This window comes from Mycteria americana, chromosome 22, assembly GCF_035582795.1.
Source record: "Mycteria americana isolate JAX WOST 10 ecotype Jacksonville Zoo and Gardens chromosome 22, USCA_MyAme_1.0, whole genome shotgun sequence".
NCBI classification, from domain to species: Eukaryota; Metazoa; Chordata; class Aves; order Ciconiiformes; family Ciconiidae; genus Mycteria; species Mycteria americana.
Genome location: NC_134386.1, coordinates 5,911,023 through 5,933,240, shown reverse-complemented (window position 1 = coordinate 5,933,240; position 22,218 = coordinate 5,911,023). Strand labels below are relative to the sequence as shown.

The following is a 22,218-nucleotide window of genomic DNA, read 5'->3' as shown; positions in this document are numbered from 1 at the left end:
CCGCCCGTCCCTGCCCTCCCAGCCCCGGCCGTGGCTGCCAGGCGCCGCCAGGTCCCCGGTGCGGCGGGACCGGCCCCAGGCCCCAACCGCTCCTCCCACGCCGGGTCCCCTCCCCGTCCTTAGGGTCCCCACCGCCGCGCCACACGGGTGGCGCTGCCAGCGCGGGGAGGGCGGCTGTGGGCAGCGCCCGGCCCCCGGCGCAGCGCGGTCCGGCAGACCGAGGCCTCCGGTGCCGCTGCCAGCGCCGCCCCGCGCCCGCTCCGGGTGACCCGGCGGCGGTGGCCGTCACCGGGGCACGCAGGGGACCGGCCGCGCCTCCAGAGGGGCAGACGGCGGCTTCCTGCCCACGGGGGGCGGCTGTTGGGGACCCCCCTCGCCCCGGGGCCCGGCGGCGCCGCCCCGGGGGTCCCCGGCGGCGGCTTCCCCCAGGCCTTCCCGCCGCGGCCGCGGTACCGCCGGGCCGGGGGGGCCCAGCCGATGGGGGCGGCTGGGCTGGGCGGGGCAGGGCCCCCCCGCGCTGCTGCCACAGCGGTGACACAGCCCCCCCCCTCGGCCACGGCTCCCTCGTGGGCTGGCCCAGCCCGGCCGTGGGTCCCCAGGCCGTGTGTCCCACAGGGTGGCCCCCCCATAGCCCCCCCCGGCCCTGGGTCCCCCAGGGCTGCCCCCCCCCCTCCGGGCTCCTCCCACTCCCCCCCGCCACGGCTCCCCCACAGCCCCGCCCCGCCCCCGCCCGTGGGGCCCCGGGGACCGTGGCGGGGGGGGACACCGCCACTGGGGGTGGCAGGGCCAGGCCCCGGGCCGCCCTGCCCCCCCTTCCCCTTACTCCCCCCCTCCCCCCACCGCGGACGCGGGCGGACCCGGGCGTCAGGGAGCGCAGCTCCGCGCCGCCCCTTAAAAAAGGGACGCGGTGCCTTTAAGGACGGACTTCTTTCCGCTCAGGTTTGTTTACATCTCCCTCCGCGCGGCTGCAGCAGCCGCCGCGGACAGCGCAGCCCCGGGATCCCTCCGCCCGCCCCCTGCTCCCGCCGCCCCCCCGCCCCGCCGCCCCCCCCGGGAGCTCCCCGCCGCCCGGCCCGTTACAGCCCCTCGGGCCGCGGACCGGGCCGCGGACCGGGCCGCGGACCGGGCCGCGGAACGGCCCGGCGACTCCTCCGCCGTGCGGGGACTCCTTTCGGGCCGCCCCACGGGCTCGCCGCGGGGAGGGGGGGCGGGGGCGCTGCCCTCGGCGCGGCCCTGAAGGTCGCGCGGCGCGCGCGGCCCCGCGTGCGGGGGGCGCCCCTCCGCGCGTGGTACGGCCCGGCCTCGCCCCCGCCCCCGCCCCCCCCGGATTGGCGGCGCCGCGCGCGACCGACGTCCGGCGCGGCCAATCGCGGCCCGCCCCCGGCAGCGGCCAGGGGGCGGGGCCCGGCGGGCGGGCCCGCCCTCCGCGCCCGCCGATTGGCGGCGGGGCGGCACCGCCCGCGTGCGGGCAGCCGCGGTGGCGGCGGCGGGCGCGCGGCGGGGCCGCGGCGGGGGCGGGGCACTGCGGGTCCCGGCGTGCCGCGGGGCGGGGCGGGCAGCGCGCCTGCGCGGGGCGGGGCGGGGCGCGCGCGGGTACATAAGGCGGGGGAGCGGGCGGGGAGCGGCAGTCGGGCGCAGGCGGCGGTGGCGGCGGGTGGCAGCGCGGGGCGGGGCGCGGCGGGGGGAGGCGGCGGCGGCGCGTGCCATGCGCGCGGGGGGGCGGGCCCGGCGGCGTTAACCCCTCGGCGACCGGCGGCGGTGACCCCCGGGGCCTCGGCCCCGCGCCATGGCCCGGGCGGCCTGAGCGGGGGGCGGCCCCATGCGGCGCGGGTAGCGCCCGTCCCCGAGGGAGCGGAGCCGAGCGCCATGGCCGACGCGGCGCCCGCCGAGCCGGGGCCGGAGCCGGAGTCCCGGTGCGAAGCGGACCCCGGCTGCGAGCCGGAGCCCCCGGGCGAGCCCGAGCCCCCGCCGGAGCCCGAGCGCGGCGAGGCGCCGGCGGCGGACGGCGAGGCCGGGCGGCTGCCAGCCCCCGGGGCGGAGGAGGCGGCGGCGGCGGAGGGCGCGGGCGGCGCCGAGGGGCGGCCGGCGGCGGGCGGAGCGGCGCGTCCCGGCCTGGGCCCGCGGTACCGGTCGTCGGCGGGACGCACCGAGGAGTGGCCGGTGAAGAAGAAGCACCGTCGGCGGCCGTCGAAGAAGAAGCGGCGCTGGAAGCCCTACTCGAAGCTGAGCTGGGAGGAGAAGCAGCAGTTCGACGAGCGGCAGAGCCTCCGCGCCTCCCGGCTGCGCGCCGAGATGTTCGCCAAGGGGCAGCCGGTGGCCCCCTACAACACCACGCAGTTCCTCATGGAGGACCACGACCAAGAGGAGCCCGACCTGAAAACCGGGCTGTACCCGCGGCGAGCGGCCGCCAAGTCGGACGACACGAGCGAGGAGGATTTCCTGGAGGAGGCGGCGGAGGAGGACGGGGGCAGCGACGGGATGGGGGGGGACGGCAGCGAGTTTCTGCAGAGGGACTTCTCGGAGACCTACGAGCGGTACCATGTGGAGAGCCTGCAGAACATGAGCAAGCAGGAGCTGGTGAAGGAGTACCTGGAGCTGGAGAAGTGCCTCTCCCGCATGGAGGAGGAGAACAACCGGCTGAGGATGGAGAGCAAAAAACACGGGGGGGAGTCGGCGGAGACGGCGCGGGTGCGGCAGCTGGAGCTGGAGGTGGACAGGTTGCGAGCCGAGAACCTGCAGCTGCTGAAGGAGAAGGACCGGCCCGGGCAGGAGAAGGGCCCCTGCGCGCCGGGGGAGTGACGCTGGGGCGGGGGGACGGGGGGGCTTTTTACAGCGGCGGGGGGCGACCGCCCGCGCCGGGACAGAGGCGCCGGGGCCCCGGTCAACGGGGAGAGGGCGCGGCCGGGGAGCGGGGCCGCCCCCGCCTCAGGTGGCCGTGGGGGGCGAGGGGGGGCTGGTGTGTCGGTGATGCTGGGTTCATGGTTTTAATTTTTTTTTGTGTCTAAACCAAAAAAAAAAAAAAAAAAAAATCCCCAGGAAAGCTGTAAATTGGCCAAAACTGACTATAAAAAAGTATAGAGGTCTAATAAATTTAATTACTTGTAACTGTAACCGTTTCGGTGTGATTTCTAGAAAATATTCAGAATGACATTCCAGAACGGAATACATTTTGAATTATTTTCACGATGTTAGAACTGGTCTATGGCATTGCTTGATTAAAATTAGCTGTAATTTCCTGCTTAACCCCTTCCCCCCCCCCACCCCTGCTTTTTAAATTCTAATCCTGCTCCGCAAGCTGAAATAGTTAAAATCCCTGGAAGAGGGATAACAGCTCTCGATAGCGTGTGGATAATGGACACCGCTGACACCTCTCTCATGTATTAATAAGCTAAAGTAGATTTGTTTGCCTAAAGGCTCGGTTAAAGCTAACTCGGTTTCCTCCCAGGTCTGTAGGAACCCAGGTCAGTCAGCTGAAATCAGGGCAAAAACTGCCTAAAAATGTCCTTTATGCTACAAGTGAGGGAAAAACTTAAAGTTTTGGAGCAGCCCAGGGAAAAGTTTTGGTAGTCAGCACTTGGCCTGTGAAATGGCTGACGAGGAGGGATCGGTGGAAGGCGAAGGTGAGGGCTGAACCTTTCCTTGCCCTGCTGCCGTACCTGAGCCGGGAAGGAGAAGACGAAAAAAGCAGGAGAAGCTCCAGGCAGCTGCGTGGTCTGTGGGGTTCTCTGGGGGAAAACAGGCAAATTAAAGGGCAAAGTATTGGAGGGGCCTGATGGTGGCGTAACCGAAGGACGCGGGCTCAAAACTGGGAGTGCGTTAATGAAACTCGTACCTGGGGAGCCAGGGGAGCAGCTGGGGGAACCCCCTCAGGCTACAGGGGGGGGAAACAGCCTTTTGTAAGGAAATCGAGGGGTTCAGACCTAGGGGAGGAGGAGACAAAGGTGGCCCCGGCGCTGCTCCGTGCAGGGTGGGCAGCGCAGGCGGGTTTGTACGAATCAGGGGGTTTGAGGCGGCTGCGGCCGAAGGACTCGGCTTTAAGGATCACACCAGATGTTTAACACGAGCCTGGCAAAACCCAACCTGCTCTGGGGTGTACGCTGGCAGCGATGGGGAGGAAAAAAGGAAACTAGTCGAGGGCTACTTGCTCAAGAGCCCGGTAGCCGCCCGCGCTCCCTTCCCCTCTGCCATGACATCATTCGGCAGAGCCAGCGCCCGGTGCGGCTGCGGAGGGAGGCACAGCCGCGCCGCCCCGAGCCAGACCGGCAGCAAGGCACGGCGAGAGGTAACGAGTTAATCAGGATCTCGCTGGCTGGGAAGAGCGGCACCGAACCCCGGGTCCTCCTCGTTCATCCCGGGTGCTTCTTTCCAGCGATTTCTTTGCCCAAACGAGCAACTCCGTATCCGTGCTGCCCGAGGTTTTCGTTTTCCTCTGGGGCAGGACAACCGCAGGCGCGTGTCCGACGGCACTAACTCCGGCAGTGGGTGCTGCACTTCACCAGCGCTATGAAATGTATTTCTCAGCACCTGCTTGATGCGAAAAACTTAGTATCAGGAGATATTATTAGTCCCATGTAGCACGATGGCTGTCACAGAGCGATGGCTGTTACCAGGTTCAGTGCACCCACAGGGTTTGTCCTCCATCTACCTACCCCAAACGTGTTACATTTAACTCCTAGGAATAAATCATTGGATTGATGTGCACATGCTTTAACAAACAGAACTTAAAAAACCCCTAAAAGTACTGTAAGGATCAACTCCCCAACCTGCTGTGACCCCACCAACTCTTCCTACTTTATTCTGTTCTCTGTTTTAACAAAGACGAGTCTTCATACGAACCAGGTCACCCCCGATCCCCGCTTCAGGAGGCGTTTAAGAACGGCACGTCTCCTTGCAAAGGCTCGTTCCAGCTCCCGCGTCCAAACCTCCTGGCAGAGGCGGACTGACGGCATTTGGGGACCTTTGAAACCTCCGAGTGGATCAGTAACGGACAGGGAGCTCGTCCGCGCTTCGCCTCCCCGGCCGAGGGGAGAGCTCGCCCGCCTGAGCCTCCCTGCGAGCTTTGCCTGGAGCCGGGCTCGGAGCCGGTCCAGAAGAGATGAGCTGGACTGCAGCTCAACCGTTTGAGAGGAACAAATAAAATCTTAAGAGATCACCAGAGATAAAGGTGCCCCAGCCTGGCTGTGATGTGGTATCAAAGGGCAGCAATTAGTCCCTCCTGACAAGAAGGCAGCGCGCTGTCTTAACTAGTCGAGGGCAGGTACCTCCCTGGAGGGCAAGGCAGCCGCGCCTGCCAAACCTTTGAAGCACATCCCTTCTCTCCCTACCACCGCTTTGGTCTTTCCCGGGTTGTTTGAGCCAACTGGCCTTTATTCCGGCTCCTCCAGCGAGCCCAGGAACGCCGCTGGCACGGCAGCACCCCCTGATCTCCCCGAACGGGCTGCGCCTCGGCGCGGAGCCCGTGGCGGCAGGAATCTGCCTGTCGGAGCTCCTGCCCATCCCGACTGCGGGGCCGAGCGGTAGGAAGAGGCTCACCGCCGCTCTGCCGGCTGCGGGAGGACACCACCGACAGCGGCTTTGCGGCAAGCAGCCTCGGGAACACGGGGAGTAGAGGGACCCTCTTGGCTAAAGGGCTTTCACAGTTCCTCCCCTCGCAAGGGCTTCCCACCTGCTGAGGAAAGGACCGTATTTCTGTCCTGGGGAGAGGCAGAAATTACTGCACGAACGCAAAAGAAAAGGGGACTAAAATACCCCACCTGCGGTTACAGCCATTCTTCCTCGACGCAGGGGCGAAGCGGTGTAAGGACAGGCCAGTCCCCTGAAAGCGCTGCTGGCTGCAAGAAAATTTAAAAAAAAAAAAAAAAGGAAGTAGTCCATCTTAACTGCCCGTTAATGCCGCAATGTTGGTGTGAAGTGAAACCCGAATCCTGCCCCTTAACACCGGCTGAAGGGAACGTGCAGCTCGCCTCCCCTCACGGTCTGGAGAAGGTTCAAGGAGCAGGTTGCTGGTACTCACCGGCACGGCAATTAGGTCCCGCAGTCCGTTAAACCCGGCTGTTTGATGTTCCAGGATTTATAAAGCAGGGACACGGTGCTAACAATAACGCTGTTGTCCTGCCTGTGACTTAGCTTGCACTAATTGCATTTAATTTCGTTAGCTTTACATTCCAAGGATATACTTACAGAGCTGTTCGGGATATCCTGGCGATTCTCTCGTGTGGCAAGGTAAGCGGCATTTTGTTAATAAAAGAGGCGAATCTGTGGCACGGTGAGCCCTGCACACGGAAGGGTTTTACAGCGCTCGCCGACGAGGCCATCGCCGAAAAGCTGGCGGCTTTTGGTCCATCTGCAACATACCAAACCCTGGCTGTTAGGATCAGGCCCTTCGTGTTCGCTCCCTTCCTGGTCCCACCCTACAACAAACCCTCGAACAACCCGGGTAGGTGCAAGGCATCCGGCTTGAACTAAGCGTAACCCTGATTAGTTTGGCAAAATCAACCTGAAATTAGACCTTCAGCTGTCGTGCGCATGCAAAGACACACACGACGACAAACCTCCCAGCTTTTATAATGCAGCAATTTATGAAAATATGAAGCTTTGGAGTTCAGGACCTAATAAAGCAATGTGTGAGTCAAAAATTGTCAGCAGAGTCGTAACAAAGCGTCTTCTTCAAAAAAAGAACACAAAGTGCATACATGTAAAATAATCTGTTTTTTAACTGAACAGTCCACATTTGACAGCACAATCTGCACTTATACCAGAAGCCTCCAAAATCTCACTGTTTTACATCCAAAGCAAGTCCCGGTAACACCGGGGGATGAGCCGGCGCTAGCTGCCTTTCGCAGAAGGAAGAAAACGTGGCTGAGGCACTCGCCTAAAGAAACTCGGCCTGCACCGCAACCAGGAACTCAGCCCAGGCTCACCGCTCAGCAGAGAAGCGAGCGCAGAGGCTGTCAGCTCAAAAACTCCCCGGCACCAACTTTTTTCCAAAAAAAGATTTTTTTTTTTCTTTAGAAAAACAGGCTTTTTTTTTTTTTTGACTATGCACAGGAAAAAAACCCCCCTCAGTTATTTCCACAGACCTCATTTCCACCAGCCGGAGGAGTGGCATTTATAACTCAAAGACAAGGTTCGCTTCAGTTTATTATCAGCTTGAAAAGTTACCCCTTCAGCCCCGGCAACAGGCAAACGCTTTTGTTTTTAAGTCTCTCCAAGCACCACAGCAGTAATTGCTGCCTCGGTAGACGGCAGCAGGCGAGGGGAGGCCATATTAACTGCGATCCACTAGATCCAGCCAGGGAGAACCCCCTCCAGGGATCCGGCTGAAATGTGGGAAACAAAGGATTAAATTCGAGGGATTATTTTTTCCCCCGACGCAGTGTATTAAAAGGGTGTAGTGCAATGGCACGGCGGACAACGACCAGCTTTCACCCTTCCAGAAAACGTGTTTCCTAACCCAAATATCACTTTCAATATAAACCTGCGCTGTTCCTCCCCACTTTGCTCCTGCCGGGGGTCAGTCAGAAGCCAGCCCTGCAGGGAGCCCGGGCTGCTGCTGTCGAGCCACGTTTAAATACTGTTTAACGCGGGTTTTGCTAGAAAAATGTTACACACACACACACACACCCCCAGCATTACAGGTGAGGCCGGAGCCGAGGCGCCGCTTGCGAGCAGAGCCACGACATGAAAACCCGCGGAGCCCGAGGCGGGGAAGGCCGGGCCGGGCCTCCGCCCGCCCCACCGCGCACTCAGACCCCGGGAGGAGGCCGCGGTGCCCCCGGACGAGGCCCCGGCGCCGCTCCGGGCCTCCCCCGGCTCCAGGCGAGGCGCTCCCGGCAAGGAGCCCCCCCCGTCCCCGGAGCCCTGGCAGGGGGAGCGGCCGGTGGCGGGCGCGGCGCCGCCGCCCACCTCAGGGCCGGCGGGGAGACCCGCGCTCCGCTCCCGGGGAAGGGAGGCCCGGCCGGGTCGCCCCGCGCTCCCGGCTCGGCGCCGCGGAGGAGCCCCCCCGCCGGTCCCCGGCCGCTCACCGGCCTCGCCGCGCCGCGCACCCCCGCCTCCGCGGCGGGCAGCGAGGCCCGGAGCCGGCCTCCACACACACAAAATGGCGGCCGCCGCTCCCCCACCGCCCGCTCGGCCGCCATAGCTGGCGCCTCGGCCCTGCCGCCCTGCCGCCAATCAGGCACCTCCGTGCCGCTGCTCGACGGCTTGGCAGAGCCAATGGAAACGAGAGCCGTAGAGGAAGAGGAGGGGCGCGCCTTCCGCCGCGAGGTCTTATGGGTGCTGTAGTCCTCCGCCGCGGCAGGGCGGCGGGGACAGGGCGGCCGCGGACTCGCTGTCCCGTGATGCCGAGCGGGGAGCGCCGCATCCGGGCGCGGCGCGGCGCGTTGCCGTGGCGACGGGTGGGCGGGGCCGCCCGGGGGCGGAGGGGAACCGGCCCGGGCCCCCGCCCCGGCCTGCGCTGCCGAGCGCTCCGGCCCTGCGGCCGCCGCGGGGCGGGGGGACCCCAGCCGAGGCCTCCGCCGCGGCGGGGCGCGCTCCCGCCGCCCGCAGGCCCTGGTGCGACCGGGGGCCTTGCAGGGCGGCGGGGGCCGGGCGCTGCGGGCCCTCCCCGGGCTCCCCGGAGCCCCTCGGCGAGGGCAGCGCCTCGGTTGGGCGGGCAGGGCCCGTCGGGCTCCGGGGAGGAGGTTTTTGGCCGGGCTAGAGACACTGAAATCCGGCCCCGGGTGCTGCCCGGCCCGGCGGTGGCACGGGGCACCGAGGCCTCGCTCAAGCGGCCTGCGCGGGGCGGGGGCCCGGCTGCGGGAAGGTGCCTGGCTCCAAGGGGGGTGCCCGGCTCGCAGGGGGGGCCCCAGCTCCGAGGCAGGGTGCCGGGCTCACGGAGGGTGCCCAGCTCTAGGCCAGGCTTTCTGCTTCAGCCGTCTGGCACTTAACTCTTTAATGCCTCTGTCCTCCTTCAGAGCCATTCCCGGATGGCAATTAGCAGGCACGGATCACGGTTAGCAGACACGGATCACAGTTAGCAGACACGGATCACGGTTAGCAGACACGTCTCCCCGTAGGGAACGTGGCCCCTTCGGCCGGCGCAGTGAGAGCTGAGCGTACTCGGGAGGTGGGGGTTCTCACCCCAAATCGCCTCTCTGCCCATTTCCAGCTCTGCCTCCTCCTCCCAGGGCGAGCCTAGGCTCCATCTTGGATCTCAAGGAGGGGAGCGACCCAAAGAGCAAAGTCGATGAGGAGCTTTTCCCAGTGCCTCCCTTGGATTTTTCCCAAAGCCTCCGTTCTCGCCTCTGGCACTGGTAATGCTCCTTGTAAGCGGCTTCGCTAGCTGAGCTGTGGGTGTTGCGGATGGAGTTTTCAGTCTGCAAGTGTGTAAGGGAATAATGTGTATTTTGGGATCAGGACACATAAAAGGCAAAAATAAGCAATAAATTTTGCATAAAGGCAAAAGAGAAAGGCTCTCCATATGAAGGCAGACGTCTTGGAGGGAAGCGTGGGACGGGCTGGGCCCAGGCCGTGTCCCTGTGTGATTTTGGGAAGAACGATGCAGGGAATCAGCCCGTGCACCTGAAGCTTTTTGAATCAAGTTCTGCCGTTATGAAAAGAGAAAGTGTTTTTTTTCTGGGCTGCTAAACCCCAAAATCACACCACACCCCCCACGTTGTTTACGGTTTTAGTGAGTGGGGGTTAATTGTGCTGAACGTTTTCTGGCTGGAGGGTCGGTGTTGGAAATGGCCTGGCTGTTCCTGAATGGAAAAAGGGACAGGGAGGTGTAAAATGGGCCAAATCTTGGGATTTGGGCAAGATCCACCCCTCCCCCTCTGTCCGTCCCAGTACGACCCTGCTGTAGATTTGGGGGACAGTGGGGGGGCAGAAACCCCCTTTGCGGAGACCCAGGTGGGCTGTGAACGAGGCTGGTGATGCTGGTGCCGCATCCTGGGGAGGGAGCTCCCCGGTGTCACCCCTGGCATGGCACCGGGTGCCCCCAGCCCCTCTGGGACTCTCCCCGTCCCTGACGGGCACCGTGCCGGGGAGGCAGCACCAGGCCGTGCCGGGAGGTGCAGGCAGGGCCGGCAGCCAGCGAGAGGCCCGGGCTTGCCCCAGTCTGCGGTGGCGGTGGCAATGGCAATGGCTGACACGGTGCCAGGGAGCAGGAGGGGCCCTGGTGCAGCCCCTCGCCCCCTCTGGAGGGTTTTGTCCCTGTCCCCTCCCTGTCTGGGAGATGTTGGGATCTTCACGGGGGGACAGGGACAGGAGGGAGGCAGAGCTATGCTCCCCAGACACGGTTGGTGCTCCTCGCACCCCCTCGGCACACCCGGAGCTCACGGTGAGCGGTCGGGTGTGCTCCTGGTACCAGCCCATCCCTACAAGCCAGAGCACCCCCCTTTTTGGGGGGTTTTCTGAGTTGGGAGCACGGGTTTGGTAGCTGTGGCACTGGCAACTAAAGGACATGACAGTCCCCAACTGTGCAGATGGGGTTTGACTCCCTGCCTGTCCCATTTCCTGGGTTTTTGTGCCTTCAGAGGGTCGGAGCCTCTCAACAGCCCCCTCAGTCACGGGTGTCTGTGTCACGGGACCCCCCTGCCTGCTCCTGCCCTCCCCTCGCCTGCTGTTGCCTGAAGCAGAGCGCGAGGCGGGGGCACAGAGGGGTTTGCAGGAGCAGGGGAACAGCCTGGCGTGCTGATAACCCACGCCTCGTGGGGCGTTGAGCTTATCTTTCAGCCCGTAGCCGTCCCGGCACAGCTGAGCCGCACACACACACACACACGTGTGCCAAGTCAGCCAGCGCCCAGCTCCGGCCCCTCGGTCACTTTATACACGACACATTTACCAGCGGGAGTGTCGGCGAGGTTGCCACGTGCGATTATTTTTTGGCCCTGGTAGTCCACGGGGTTGCTGTAAGGATCTGGAGGCGATCCCACTCCCCCGGGTGCTCCATGCTCCATGAAAGCGCCGGCAGTCCTCTCCCGAGCTGTTTTGCTTTCCCCGGGCTGGAGGAACTGGCTGGGCTCAAGGTCCCGGCGGTGCCGAGGGCTCAAGGCTGCACGGAGGAGCTGGAGGATTTGGCAGCCAACCCCACGCAGGGACAGGCTGATCTCCGAGCTGCTGGTGTCGGAGGTTTTTATGTCTTATAGCCCCAGACTGATTTTTTTTTCCATGCATTTGGGTGTTTTCCAGCCGTGTTTTAGCCTCCTCCACACCCCGAGCTGTCCGGCTGAGCACGACCAGCCGGGTCTGGGCACAGCCATCGCCCTGTCTGCCACCCATGGGTCCTCCTGCCCTTCGTGGCACCCAAAAGCCTGGGTGCTGTGGCCCTTTCCACGCCTCTCAGGAATATTTTGAGGACATCAGATGCCATTTTACAGCCCTGATCTCGCAGAACTGGCCTCCCGCGGGTTTGCCCCCAGCCTCTGGGCAGGCTTTGCAGGGGGAAGAAGTGCCTCAGGCTGGATTTAAACCGGTGACACGGGGGGATGGCTCCTTCCAGAGCAGTTTTGGGTCTGGATTTGCAGTTGGAGGGGGGGTTATCACACCTTAGCCCTGGGATAGCGCTGCCCCGAATGAAGCAGGGCGGCTGCTGGGCCGGATGGGGCAGGGAGCTGCTTGTTGGGACCGGCCTGAGCTTGAGCAAAACCTTTAGTGGCTGGGGAAGAGGTAGGGTGAAGGGAGCCCAACGCTGATGACCGAGGTCTGCAAACAGCCCTCACAACCCCAGACCCGGCCCCAAGCCCAGACCCAGCTCCCAAACGTGCCTCTCCCGGCGTCGGTGCAGGCAAACGGGTGCCGTGGGCAGCGCTGTGGCTGGGGAGCCGGTGGCGTGGCTGGGACACACAGCCCTGCCCTGGGGAGAGCCTGCACGCCCTGCCTGCACGCTGCTGTTGGGTGCCCTCGGGTGCCCTCACATGCCCCGGTGCTGTCCCCAGGGCACCTGAAAGCCCGGCCTGTAACCCTGCTGTCACCTTGTGCGGTTTGCTTTGCTCTACTTCTCTCTTCAGGCCAAAGCTGATGTGAAACACCCCCAGCGCTGGCACAGCTTTCACACCCACTTCCCACAGCCACGGCCACCCAGTGCCCAGCACCCAACGCCCAGCACCCAGCTCCCCAGCATCCCAGGTCCTAGAACCCCAGGTCCCAGCTCCCAGCACCCCAGTGCCCAACACCCAGCTCTCCAGCACCCATCATCCCACCTGTCATCCCAGTGCCCAGCACCCATCTCTCCAGCACCCGAGCACCCAGCATCCCAGCTCCCAACACCCCAGCTCCCAGTGCCCAGCACCTAGCTCCCAGCACCCATCTCCCAGCTCCCCAGCACTCCCAGCTCCCCATCTCCCAGCACCCCCCGCCCGTCTCCCAGTGCTCCCAGTACAAAGCTGCTCTCACCCACCCATCTCTCAGCTCCCCAGTTCCCAACATCCCAGCACTCCCAGCGCCCCATCTCCCAGCACCCCTCGCCCATCTCCCAGTGCTCCCAGTACAAAGCTGCTCCCACCCGCCCCGAGCGCAGCGGGGCGCCAGAGCCGGCCACGTGTGCCACCGCCTGGCCCCGCCCACTGCCGGGAATGGCCCCGCCCACCGCGGCGTACCCGGTTCTGTCCCCGCCCACTGCGTTGCGCAACGGCCTGGCCCCGCCCCAACAGCCGCCGGCCCGCTCGCAAGTGCCCCGCCCCCGCTCTTAGCCCCGCCCACAGCGCGTGCGCAGCCGGCCCCGCCCACAAGCGGCACGCCCCGTGCCTGGCCCCGCCCCCCGGGGCCCCTCGGCTGGGTCCCCTGGGGCCCACGCGTGTCCCCGCGTCTCCTGGGTGCCCCCCTGTCCCCCAAGTCCCCACACGTCCCCGTGCCCCCTTGTGTGTCCCCACGCCCCCTGTGTGTCCCCACGTGTCCCCATGTCCTCCGTTCCCACAGGTCTCCCCTGTCCCCCCCATCTGTCCCCAGGTCCCCTGTGTGCCCCCCCATGTCCCTCTGTGTGCCTCTGTGTCCCCCAAGTGTCCCCGGACCCTCCCAGGTCCCCTGTGGCTTCCACGTGCCCCCATCCCTGGGGTCCCCGTGTCTCTTGTGTCCCCCTGTGTGCCCCCATGTCCTCCGTGTCCCCCATGTTCCTCCCATGTCCCCTGTGTCCCCATGTTTCCTTTGTCCCTCCATCTGCTCCCCATGGCCCCTGTGTGCCCTTGTGGCTCCCATGTCCCCCCCATCCCCAGTGTCCCCTACCTCTCCTCTGTCCCTTCCATGTTCCCCTGGTCACCCCCCATGTCCTCTGAGTACCTGCCTTTGTCCCCATGTCCATGGTGTCTCCCCATGTCCCCATGTCCTCCACGTGTCCCCGTGTCCCCTGTGCACCCCATGTCCCACATGTCCCCATGTCCTCCATGTGCCCCCATGTCCCCTGTGTCCCCCAAGTCCTCTGTGTTCTCCATGTCCCTATGTCCCCATGTCCTCCATGCACCCATGTTCCCCACGTCCCCACGCGCCTGGCCCCAGTGCACACACTCTGGCCCCAGTGCTGCGTCCCCAGACGACGGGGAGTGGGGACCGAGCCCCCCCAGGGCGATGGGGGGGGCACCATGCCCCTCCCTGGGATAATGGGGAGCAGGGACTGTGCCCCCCCGGGGTCATCGAGCCCATCCCTCAGGCACAATGGGGTCATGGACAGACGGACGCCCAGATCCAGGACCAGCGAGCTGACCCCGTCCCCCCCCAAGCCACGCTGTCACCCAGCATCAAGGTCCACCAGCTGAACCCTGCAGCAACACCATTTATTGTAGGGCCTACAAAAAAGCAGAGGCAGCTAAATCTGCCCAGCGCCCCGCACAAAGGGGGCCTGACTCAGCCCAAAGGCTGGGGGGCTGACGGGGGGGTCGGGGTGACCCAGGGGGGCCGGTGGGGCACCGCATGGGGAGGATGAGCAGGTTGGGGATGGGGGGGGTCACCGGGCAATCCCATCCCGGCTTTGCCGAGGGCTCCTCCGGGCAGGTGGGAACAACTTGGTCACCCGAGCGGGAAGCCATGGATGCTCGGGTGCGAGTGCTGACGATTAACTAATTAATTCATTTTATAAGGCACGAGACGGGGATGTCCATGGCGGGTGATGCACCGCTGGGCATTTCGGACGGGCCACCTTCCCAAACCCGAAAGCAAAGGTGCAAGAAAGGGCCAGGGGTCGGTGGCCATTAAACGAAGCGCTGTCCGCAACGAGGTTCGTTTTGAAGGCTGGAAAATACCGAAGGACGGATGGATCTGCTCGTCCATCCCTGGACCAGCTCGTTTACCCTCGCTCCTTAAAATCCTTCTGGCTTTTCCTGCTGTTGATTTTAAACTCCTGGGGATGCTCCAGTAGATGAGATCGAGGGGAAATTTGGTTTAGAGCTTGAAAATTAAACACTGTCCTTACGGGAGCTTGGGGGAGGCTGAGCCAGGCTCTGCTCCCGTGGGAATTACAGGCTGGGAGCGGGATAACGACCGGCGCTGCCAGGTAGGATGGAGGGATGGAGCTGGGAACGGCCGTGTCGTCCCGGAGCTGTGCTTGGCCCCGACCCGCTTGTTATCCTCATCGGATGCTAGGAAAAAAATATATCTATGTGTTGGTGGCAAGAAGTCGAGTCCGGATGGTGCCCAGGGCAGTGGCCCGTCACCGTGCGGGGTCACCCAGGTGCCCCATGGCATCCCCAGGGACTCCGGGCTGGTGCCATGGGGTTGTCCCAAGGACGCGACTCCATCCCAGCTGGTCCTGGACGGGCGGGAGGCGGATGGGAAGCAGCTCCCGAGGGATTCGCCCTCCAGCCAAGCGCTGGATCCCGGCGCGTCCTCGCAGGGATGGCGGGTGCTGCCACCCCTCCGCAGGTCCCCCCAGACCCCAAACCTTTTTTCCCCTCCCGGCCTTTTTCTGCTCAGTTTTGCCGCTCGTCACCGGGACGAGCATCAGGCCAACACTGACATCAAGTGGCTGCTGGGATCCCTCGCACGGCAGGGCCGTATCCTGCCTCTCCCTGTGCCGGGAGCAGCCCGGCATCGCCCTCACGGCCTCATCCTGCCCCGGCGAGGGGCCCGGAGCCAAGCGGGGTCAGGAGCCGTGGCCGGCAGTGCCAGACATCAGCCCGGCCGCGTCTCCATCGCCGCTCGCCAGGCAGACGGGGCGGGCGGGATGCAGCCAGCCGTACTCCATCATCACCCAGCCGCCTGTCCCCAGCCAGGCCATCGCCGTGTCCTACTCCCGTCCCCGGCATCGCTGGCCACGGCAGTCGATATCCCAGCGGGGTCGAGCCGAGCGCGCTGACGGCATCGCCGAGCCGGGAGCATCCACTGCATCCCTCGCCCACGGGGTGCCGGTGGTGACCCCCCGGCCACGGCACCCCCATCCTGCGGCTCTGCCCTGCCGGTGGCAAGGTCACGGGGACGGGTGAGCAGCGAGGCCGTGGTGGCCCTGCCACTGCCCTGTCGCTGGGGACACTTGTCCCTGACACCCTGCCGGCAGCTGCGGACTTTGTGCCGACCGTGGGAGCGGCGGCGCTGACGCATCTGCTGGCGCTGGCAGAGCCGCAAATTGCCCATGAGACCCAGCTTCAGACAGCAGGTAACACCAGGGCGATATCCCCTCTGCTCGGGGGGAAGCTGTGACATGGGGCTCCCCGGGGAGGATGGGTCCCCCCGTGGTGCCGCTGCCCCATCCCCGGATCTGGAGGCAGCTCCAGGAGGAAATCACGGCATTATTCCCATTTTAAAGCAGTGGAAACTGAGGCACGGCAGTGTGCCGGGTGCCAGAGAGACCGCACAGTCCTGCTTTTTGGGGAGAAAGGCTGGAAAACACCATTTTTCTCTAAACCTCAGGGCTCGGAGGAGTTTTGCAACACCCCATTCCCCTTCATTCCGGCTTCCCTGAACCCGGAGCTGAGCTCACCCAAGGAAGCCCAAAGCCCAGGATGGGTTTCAGGGAGAGCGGTGGCTCCGGTGGGATATCGGCTGCAGGTGGAGCTGGGCATAGGGGAGCAGGTGTGGGTGTTCAGCCCCTCTGCGGAACCCACCCATGGGTGGGGAAGGAGGATTTAGCTGGTGGATTTAGCTCCTGAGAGGCTCCAAGGTCTGGGTATGTGCTGGGAGGGCTGAGCCCTCTGCTATGTAATGAGGTGTGTCAGGTCTCTGCAGAGCCCCCCTTGGGGTTTCTCTGGCCGAGACCCCTGCGTTGCAGACCCGTGACCCTGCACGGTGCTAAATGGGGTGTGGGGGGGTTTGGGACCACAGTGCTGGACGTGGTTTGGGGAGGGCTCAGCGATGATGCTGGTGGTTGTTTATCCCCCAAGTCCGGAAACGCTCTGCTGGGAAGGAAAGGGAGGGGAGAACTGGGGCTGTTCCCAGCACCGGAGCGGGAGGGATGCTCCCGGCTGTGCCTGGACAGCCCCGAGACCTCCCCATGCATGCGGTCCCAGCAGTCCTCGATCCCCAGCATCGCCCCTTGCTCCCCCCCCTCCAGCTCCTTGGTGGCTCTGCAGTGACCGGGAAGGATCAGGGACCTGCTGGTGGCCTGGGACAGGACGGGACTGGACGGTGACAGGTCAGTGCTGTGGCTCTTGGCTTGGGGTTTGGGTGCTGCTGCCCAGCACCCTTGGGTGTCATCACCCTGTCCTCCCAACCTTCGCGAGGATGGAACGGGGAGGGGACGTGTGTAAAGTCCTTTGCCCTAGAAATGCGGCTTTTCCGGGGGATTTCCTGGCTGACGGGACATGAGAAAAACGGTGGCTTTGAGCTTAAGTTGCTGCTGGAAAGAGGTTGTCCCCATCTGAGGAGAAGAGACCTTGCTTTAAAATCGAGTTTGGCCCCTTGCTGGGTCTCTTTGGGCCTATGAAGATGTCAACTCTTGGGTCGGATGAGGAGGTCGGGTGGAGGTGGAGAGATGCTGGTGGTCTCCCATGGCAGGGAGAAGGTGCAGGGGTCTGGGGAGCAGCCGGAGCAGACACGTGGGCATCGCCTGCCTCAGCACCCCTGTCCCGGCGCAGGGCTGCCAGGAGCCTGGGGCCGTGTCCAGCACCCGTCCCGACTGCGCCGGCACCCAGCGAGGAGCTGGTGGCACCATCATGTCCCAGGCAGAAGGTATGGCTGAGCCCTTGGCCTGTCCCGGGGGGTGCGGGATTTGCACAGGGATCCCAGTGCTGGTGTGACCCCCCCATCAGCACCAATCTCCATCCCATCCTGTTTAATGGCCCCATTCTGCCTGGGTTTTTGATCCTAAAAGCACCTTTTGCCCCAAACCCTGATTTGCAGGGTGCTGGGCTGCTCCAGGAGCTCCTGTAGCAGCAGCCCCTGTCCCCATGTCCCTCCCAAGTCCCACCCGCACCGTGTGGGGAGGGCGGTCAGGCCTGGATGGAGCTGGGGGGGGGGGGGGGCACAGCAATAAGCACTGGAGGGGGAGCGCAGGCAGCTGGTCCCCAAAGCGCGAGGGATCCATGCATGGACCACCCTGCTCCATCCCTCCCAGGAGGCGAGGAGACCTTTGAATACTGCGATGTGGCCATCAACAGCCAGGAGAAGGTTTCGGATGTGTACACGCAGCTGGAGAAGCTGGGAGAGTAAGTGGGGGTCCCACGTACCTGCTGCCTGGGGATGGTCCATGGCTGTCCACGTGCAGCCATGGGTGGGATGCAGGCTGGTGGTGATAGCTCTTCCATCTCTCATCCTTGCTCTGTCCCAGGGGAAAATTTGGGATGGTGTACCGGCTTCAGGAAAAAGCCACCGGCAAAATCCGGGCTGGGAAATATTTCCGGACGCGTACGGCTAAAGAGAAGCAGGCGGCTTGGGCCGAGGTGGAGCTCATGAACCTTCTGCATCACCCGTGCCTCGTGCAGTGCCTCGCCGCCTTCCAGGGCCCCGCTGAGCTGGTGATGGTGATGGAGTAGTGAGTGGGGGGGAGAGTCAAGTTTGGGAGTGGTGGGGACAGTGCTGGACCCTTCAAGGAAGACCATTGAAGGTGGGGAGGGGTCCCTGCACCATGGGGTGCTGGTTTGGGGTGTAGGATGGATGGGGAACCTGCTGACCCTGGAGATGTGGGTGGTGAGATGCTCCCAGAGACCTGAGTCTGGGTTCCCCAGTGGGGCTGCTGCTCCTCGGGGCTGGTGGACCCCAGCGGGGTCCCCAGCACTTTGTCCTCCCCCAGCGTGGCAGGTGGGGAGCTCTTTGAGCGCATTGTGGACGATGACTTCGAGCACACAGAGCCCAGCAGCACCCAGTACATGCGGCAGATCCTGGAGGGGCTGCAGTTCATGCACGGCCAGGCCATCGTCCACCTTGACCTCAAACCCGAGAACATCGTCTGCATCAGCCCCAGCAGCCACCGGCTCAAGATCATTGACTTCGGCTTGGCGCGGAAGCTGGGTGAGTAAGGAGGGGTGTCCTGGGGGACCAGGGCAGGGACTGTCACCGTCGCAGGGACTGTTGCTGTCAGAGGGACACAATCTGGCTGGGCATGTCAGCAAGGAGCTTGGCATCCTCCTGCCCGTGCCTTTGGGACAGGCATCCCTGTGGTACCAGGTCAGGGCCTTACTGGTGACTGTAAGATGTTCTGGAGGAAACCCGCATGTCCCCTGAGGTGGGGACCCCCGAGACCGCTGCCCCTGAGGGTGCCTGGGACCCAGAGATGCTCTAGGAGAACAACAAGACCTGCAAAGGGTCCCGGGCAGCTCCACCTGGATGCAGGGGCTCATCCACCCAGCACGTGTTGGGGTGCAGCTGGGCTGCCCCAGGGGGATCCCAGCTGGACACCTGCCCCATGGTCTCCATCTTCTCCACAGCTCCAGGCATCCCCGTGAAGGTGTTGCACGGCACCCCTGAGTTCATGGCTCCAGAAGTGGTTGCCTTTGAGCCTGTGGACTTCTCCACAGACATGTGGAGCATTGGTGTCATCTGCTACATACTGTGAGTGGCCTCCTGGGGACAGCAGGTCGGGCTGGAGGGGGCTGAGCTGTCACTGATGTCCTTGCATCACCTCTCCAGGCTGAGTGGGGAGTCCCCCTTCCAGGGGGACAATGACATGGAGACGCTGAGCAACATCACAGCTGCCCAGTGGGATTTTGAGGAGGAGACCTTCTCGGACATCTCCCAGCAAGCCAAGGACTTCATCAGCCAGCTGCTGCAGAAGGACCCCCGGTAGGACCTGGGGGTGGCTGTGGGGTGCTGAGCTGGAGCTGGGCTGGGTTTTGGGGTGCCAAGGTGACGGGCAGGGGAAAGCACTGAATGCGGTCGGTGGAGGGGATGCTCCATGGGGCCATGCCAGCAGCTGAGGGTCTGATGGTGGAGAAGCCCCCCCGTGACCGCCCCGTCTACTCCCAGCCGCCGGCTCTCCAGCGCGGGGGCTCTGCTGCACCCCTGGCTGCAGCAGCCCCAGCCCAGCAGCACCAAGGCGCTGTCAAAGGAGAGGATCAAGCAGTTCCTGACTCGTCGGAAGTGGCAGGTACCTGGGGGGATGATGAGGATGTGGGGATGGGGATGGCTCTGGTGGGGCTCAGTGCTCCTTGTCTTCTCTCCAGAAAACAGGCAAAGCTCTGCTGGCCCTCAACAGGCTGACCTTGCTGTCCCAGAGCCAGGAGAGGAAAGCGTCAGAGGCTCAGGATGAGGAAGGTGATGGCCCCTGAAGCATCATCCCCAATGCCACCCCACCAACCCACTTCTCTATGCTTTGTCACCCCCAACTCCTGCTCCTGGACAGCTTCCCCTGCCTTTGCTCCAACCTGCCCTGGTGCCACCAAACACCTGGGCATGTCCCTACTGTGGCATTTCTGCTCTGGACCAGCTTCAGTGCCCCAAAGTCCTCGCCATCCTCATCCCCAAGGGGCCATCTCTGACGCAGCCTTAGAACAGGCGCATCCTGCTCTGCAGGGCTGGGATCTGTATGTGATCCAGATCTCTGGGACCCAGAGCTGATCCCCATGGGACCTGGCCCACGGGTGCCACGCGCGTTCCTCCAGCAGAGGACGGAGGCTGAACTCAGCCAGTTCCTCACAGTTCCCTCTGTCCATCTGCCCGCAGACCTGGGCTGCAGCCCAGAGGAGGACCAAGCCTCCGGGTCTCTGCCCCAAGGTTCCAGCTTCTTGGAGCTGCTGACGGACCGAGAGGAGGAGGAAGGTGGGAGTGCTGTGGCCACCGGGGAGGCAGAGAGCAGCGTCAGCCTGGCCGCGCCACCCCAGCCCTAGACCACCTAGAGCAGCTGGTGAGAGGAGCAGGGAGCGATGGGGATGAAACCTCCTCCAGCAGCTCGCGCACTGACCCGGCCAGCCCGGGGTAGACCCAGACCCCAGGGCTCCTCTCCCCTGAGTGAGCTCTGGGGTCCCACGGTGTCCTTGTGCTGGTGTGGGGACAGCCACGCCTGTGTCCCCAGCAAGGAACCAGTGCTCCTGTCTGTATGGCCGCCTGGGCTTGAGCTGTCACCAATAAAGCACCAAGGATCTCTGCACTCCCTGTGCTGCTCCTTTTTCACCCAAGAATTATGGGGATGGGTGGGAAAGAGCTGCCCAAGCTGTTCCCACCCTTTGGGAGCTGGCACCAGGCTCTCCCCCCTCCTGGGCCACCACCCTTGTCTTCTCCAGGAGGGATGCTGGCCCTGGGGACAGGGACTGAGTGGGGACGGCCCTAGCAGCAGCCCTTGGTGTCCCTTGTTCGGAAGAGTCTTCCCTCATCATCAAGGTGGGTTGGCATCATGTCCTGACCCACAGGCAGGAGGAGCCAGGATGAGCCCTGAGGACTCTGGTGTCTCCATTTCTGGGCCAGCTCTGGTGGCAGCAGGGCTGCTAGGAGCCCAGACCCTGCTGTGTGGCCTCCAGCCTCCTCCTAAGGAGGCAGCTTGGGCAGAAATCGGTGTTTGGGAGCCCCTTTCCTTCAAGAAGTGCACAGCCCTGTCCCCCCCCACCAGTATGTGCTGGGGGACACCCAGCTGGGAAGGAGCTTGGCCTGGGGCTCCTGGGGGACATCAGGTTGACCATGAACCGGCAACGTGCCCTTGCTGCAAGGAAGGTGCAGGGTGCCCTGGGCTGTGTTAGACAAGGTATTGCCAGCAGGTGGAGGGAGGGGATTCTTCCCTTTATGCAGCACTGGTGAGGCCACACCTGGAGGACTGCGTCATGTTCTGGGTCCCCAGGGCAAGAGAGACGTGGACACACTGGAGAGAGTCCCGTGAAGGATGATGGAGGGACTGGAGCACCTCACCTGTGAGGAAAGGCTGAGAGATCTGGGACTGTTTAGTCAAGAGAAGAGAAGGCTCGGGGGGATCTCATCAATACACATAAATACCTGAAGGGAGGGTGCAGAGAGGATGGAGCCAGGCTCTTCTCAGTGGTGCCCAGAGGCCATGGGCGCCAACTGAAACACAGGATGTTCCATCTGAACCTCAGGAAACACTTTTTTACTGGTGATGGAGCACTGGCACAGGTTGCCCAGGGAGGGTGTGTGATCTCCATCCCTCTGGAGATATTAAAAAGCTGTCTAGGCATGGTCCTGGGCAACCTGTTCTAGGTGGCCCTGCTGGAGCAGAGGGATGGACCAGATGACCTCCAGCGGGTCCTTCCAACCTCAACCACCCTGTGATTCTGTGAAAACCCACCTGGGCTGGGGGCTGCTCTCCTCCAGCACATGCTGACACCGGAGGACTTGTGAAGGTGCCCTGGTTGGAGTGGTCCAGCCCTGTGCCCCCTGCCAGGGCGTGGCTGTGCCAAATAACGCACAGCTGAGGCACAGCTTCCACCCTTCATCCTCCTCTTCCTCCAACCCTGCTCCGTGAGGCCACCAGGGGGTAGGAGGAAAGTGTTATTTTTATTAAACAGAACCGAATCCACCCACTCTCACAACCCTGGTGGGGACACACGTCTGAGAGCTCTGGCCAGGAGCACTCACGGGACACAAATGAGAGGGACACCAACCATCAGAGCTGCTGCTGGACTGCCAATGACAAACCCGCTTTTGGATAGCTGAACCCTCTAGGAAGCTGATGGCCATTACAGCGGGAGGTTTCCATATCAGGATTTGGCATCCTGCTGCCTCCGGAGATGGTAGACCAGCTGGAGTGCCTGTGGTCCCTTGGTTGGGGGACTTCATGACTCTTATCTGCTCTTCTTTTGGGCTAACGGGGAGGGAAGCCGTCACCTTCCTGTCCTGTTGTTGTGGCATCGACTTTGCAGCTGACAAGGCTTTATCAGCACCCAGGCCTGACTCGAATTTTTGTGGCAAAAGCCTGTTCCTGTTAACAACGTCCATGGC

General features: G+C 63.6%; 2 protein-coding genes across 3 annotated transcripts; both read left to right on the top strand.

The window, feature by feature from the left end:
* Positions 1-1,657: 1,657 nt before the first annotated feature.
* HEXIM1 (HEXIM P-TEFb complex subunit 1) lies at positions 1,658-3,111 on the top strand. The gene has a single exon (XM_075522865.1). It carries the CDS (start codon positions 1,867-1,869, stop codon positions 2,797-2,799), a length of 933 nt encoding a protein of 310 aa, XP_075378980.1. The 5' UTR covers positions 1,658-1,866; the 3' UTR covers positions 2,800-3,111.
* A 13,303-nt stretch (positions 3,112-16,414) lies between these two features.
* LOC142419687 (myosin light chain kinase, smooth muscle-like) lies at positions 16,415-20,414 on the top strand. Of its 2 annotated transcripts, none has more exons than XM_075522910.1 (10): positions 16,415-16,534; positions 16,977-17,070; positions 17,456-17,546; positions 17,669-17,872; positions 18,131-18,348; positions 18,765-18,888; positions 18,967-19,119; positions 19,303-19,423; positions 19,500-19,590; positions 19,999-20,414. In XM_075522910.1, the coding sequence occupies exons 2-10, from the start codon at positions 17,055-17,057 to the stop codon at positions 20,160-20,162; spliced, it is 1,182 nt and encodes a 393-aa protein (XP_075379025.1). In that variant the 5' UTR covers positions 16,415-16,534; positions 16,977-17,054; the 3' UTR covers positions 20,163-20,414. The 2 variants fall into 2 exon arrangements, with proteins under 2 accessions (XP_075379025.1, XP_075379028.1); XM_075522913.1 differs by having other exon boundaries at positions 16,416-16,534; positions 16,897-17,070.
* The last annotated feature ends 1,804 nt before the right edge of the window (positions 20,415-22,218 follow it).

Excerpts from the sequence above, each read along its gene's own strand:
- HEXIM1 (XM_075522865.1), top strand. The coding sequence starts at position 1,867 with ATGGCCGACGCGGCGCCCGCCGAGCCGGGGCCGGAGCCGGAGTCCCGG.
- LOC142419687 (XM_075522910.1), top strand. Across the intron at positions 18,889-18,966 it reads GGTGTCATCTGCTACATACT|GCTGAGTGGGGAGTCCCCCT; the intron begins GTGAGTGGCCTC and ends TCACCTCTCCAG. Across the intron at positions 19,591-19,998 it reads AGAGGCTCAGGATGAGGAAG|ACCTGGGCTGCAGCCCAGAG; the intron begins GTGATGGCCCCT and ends ATCTGCCCGCAG.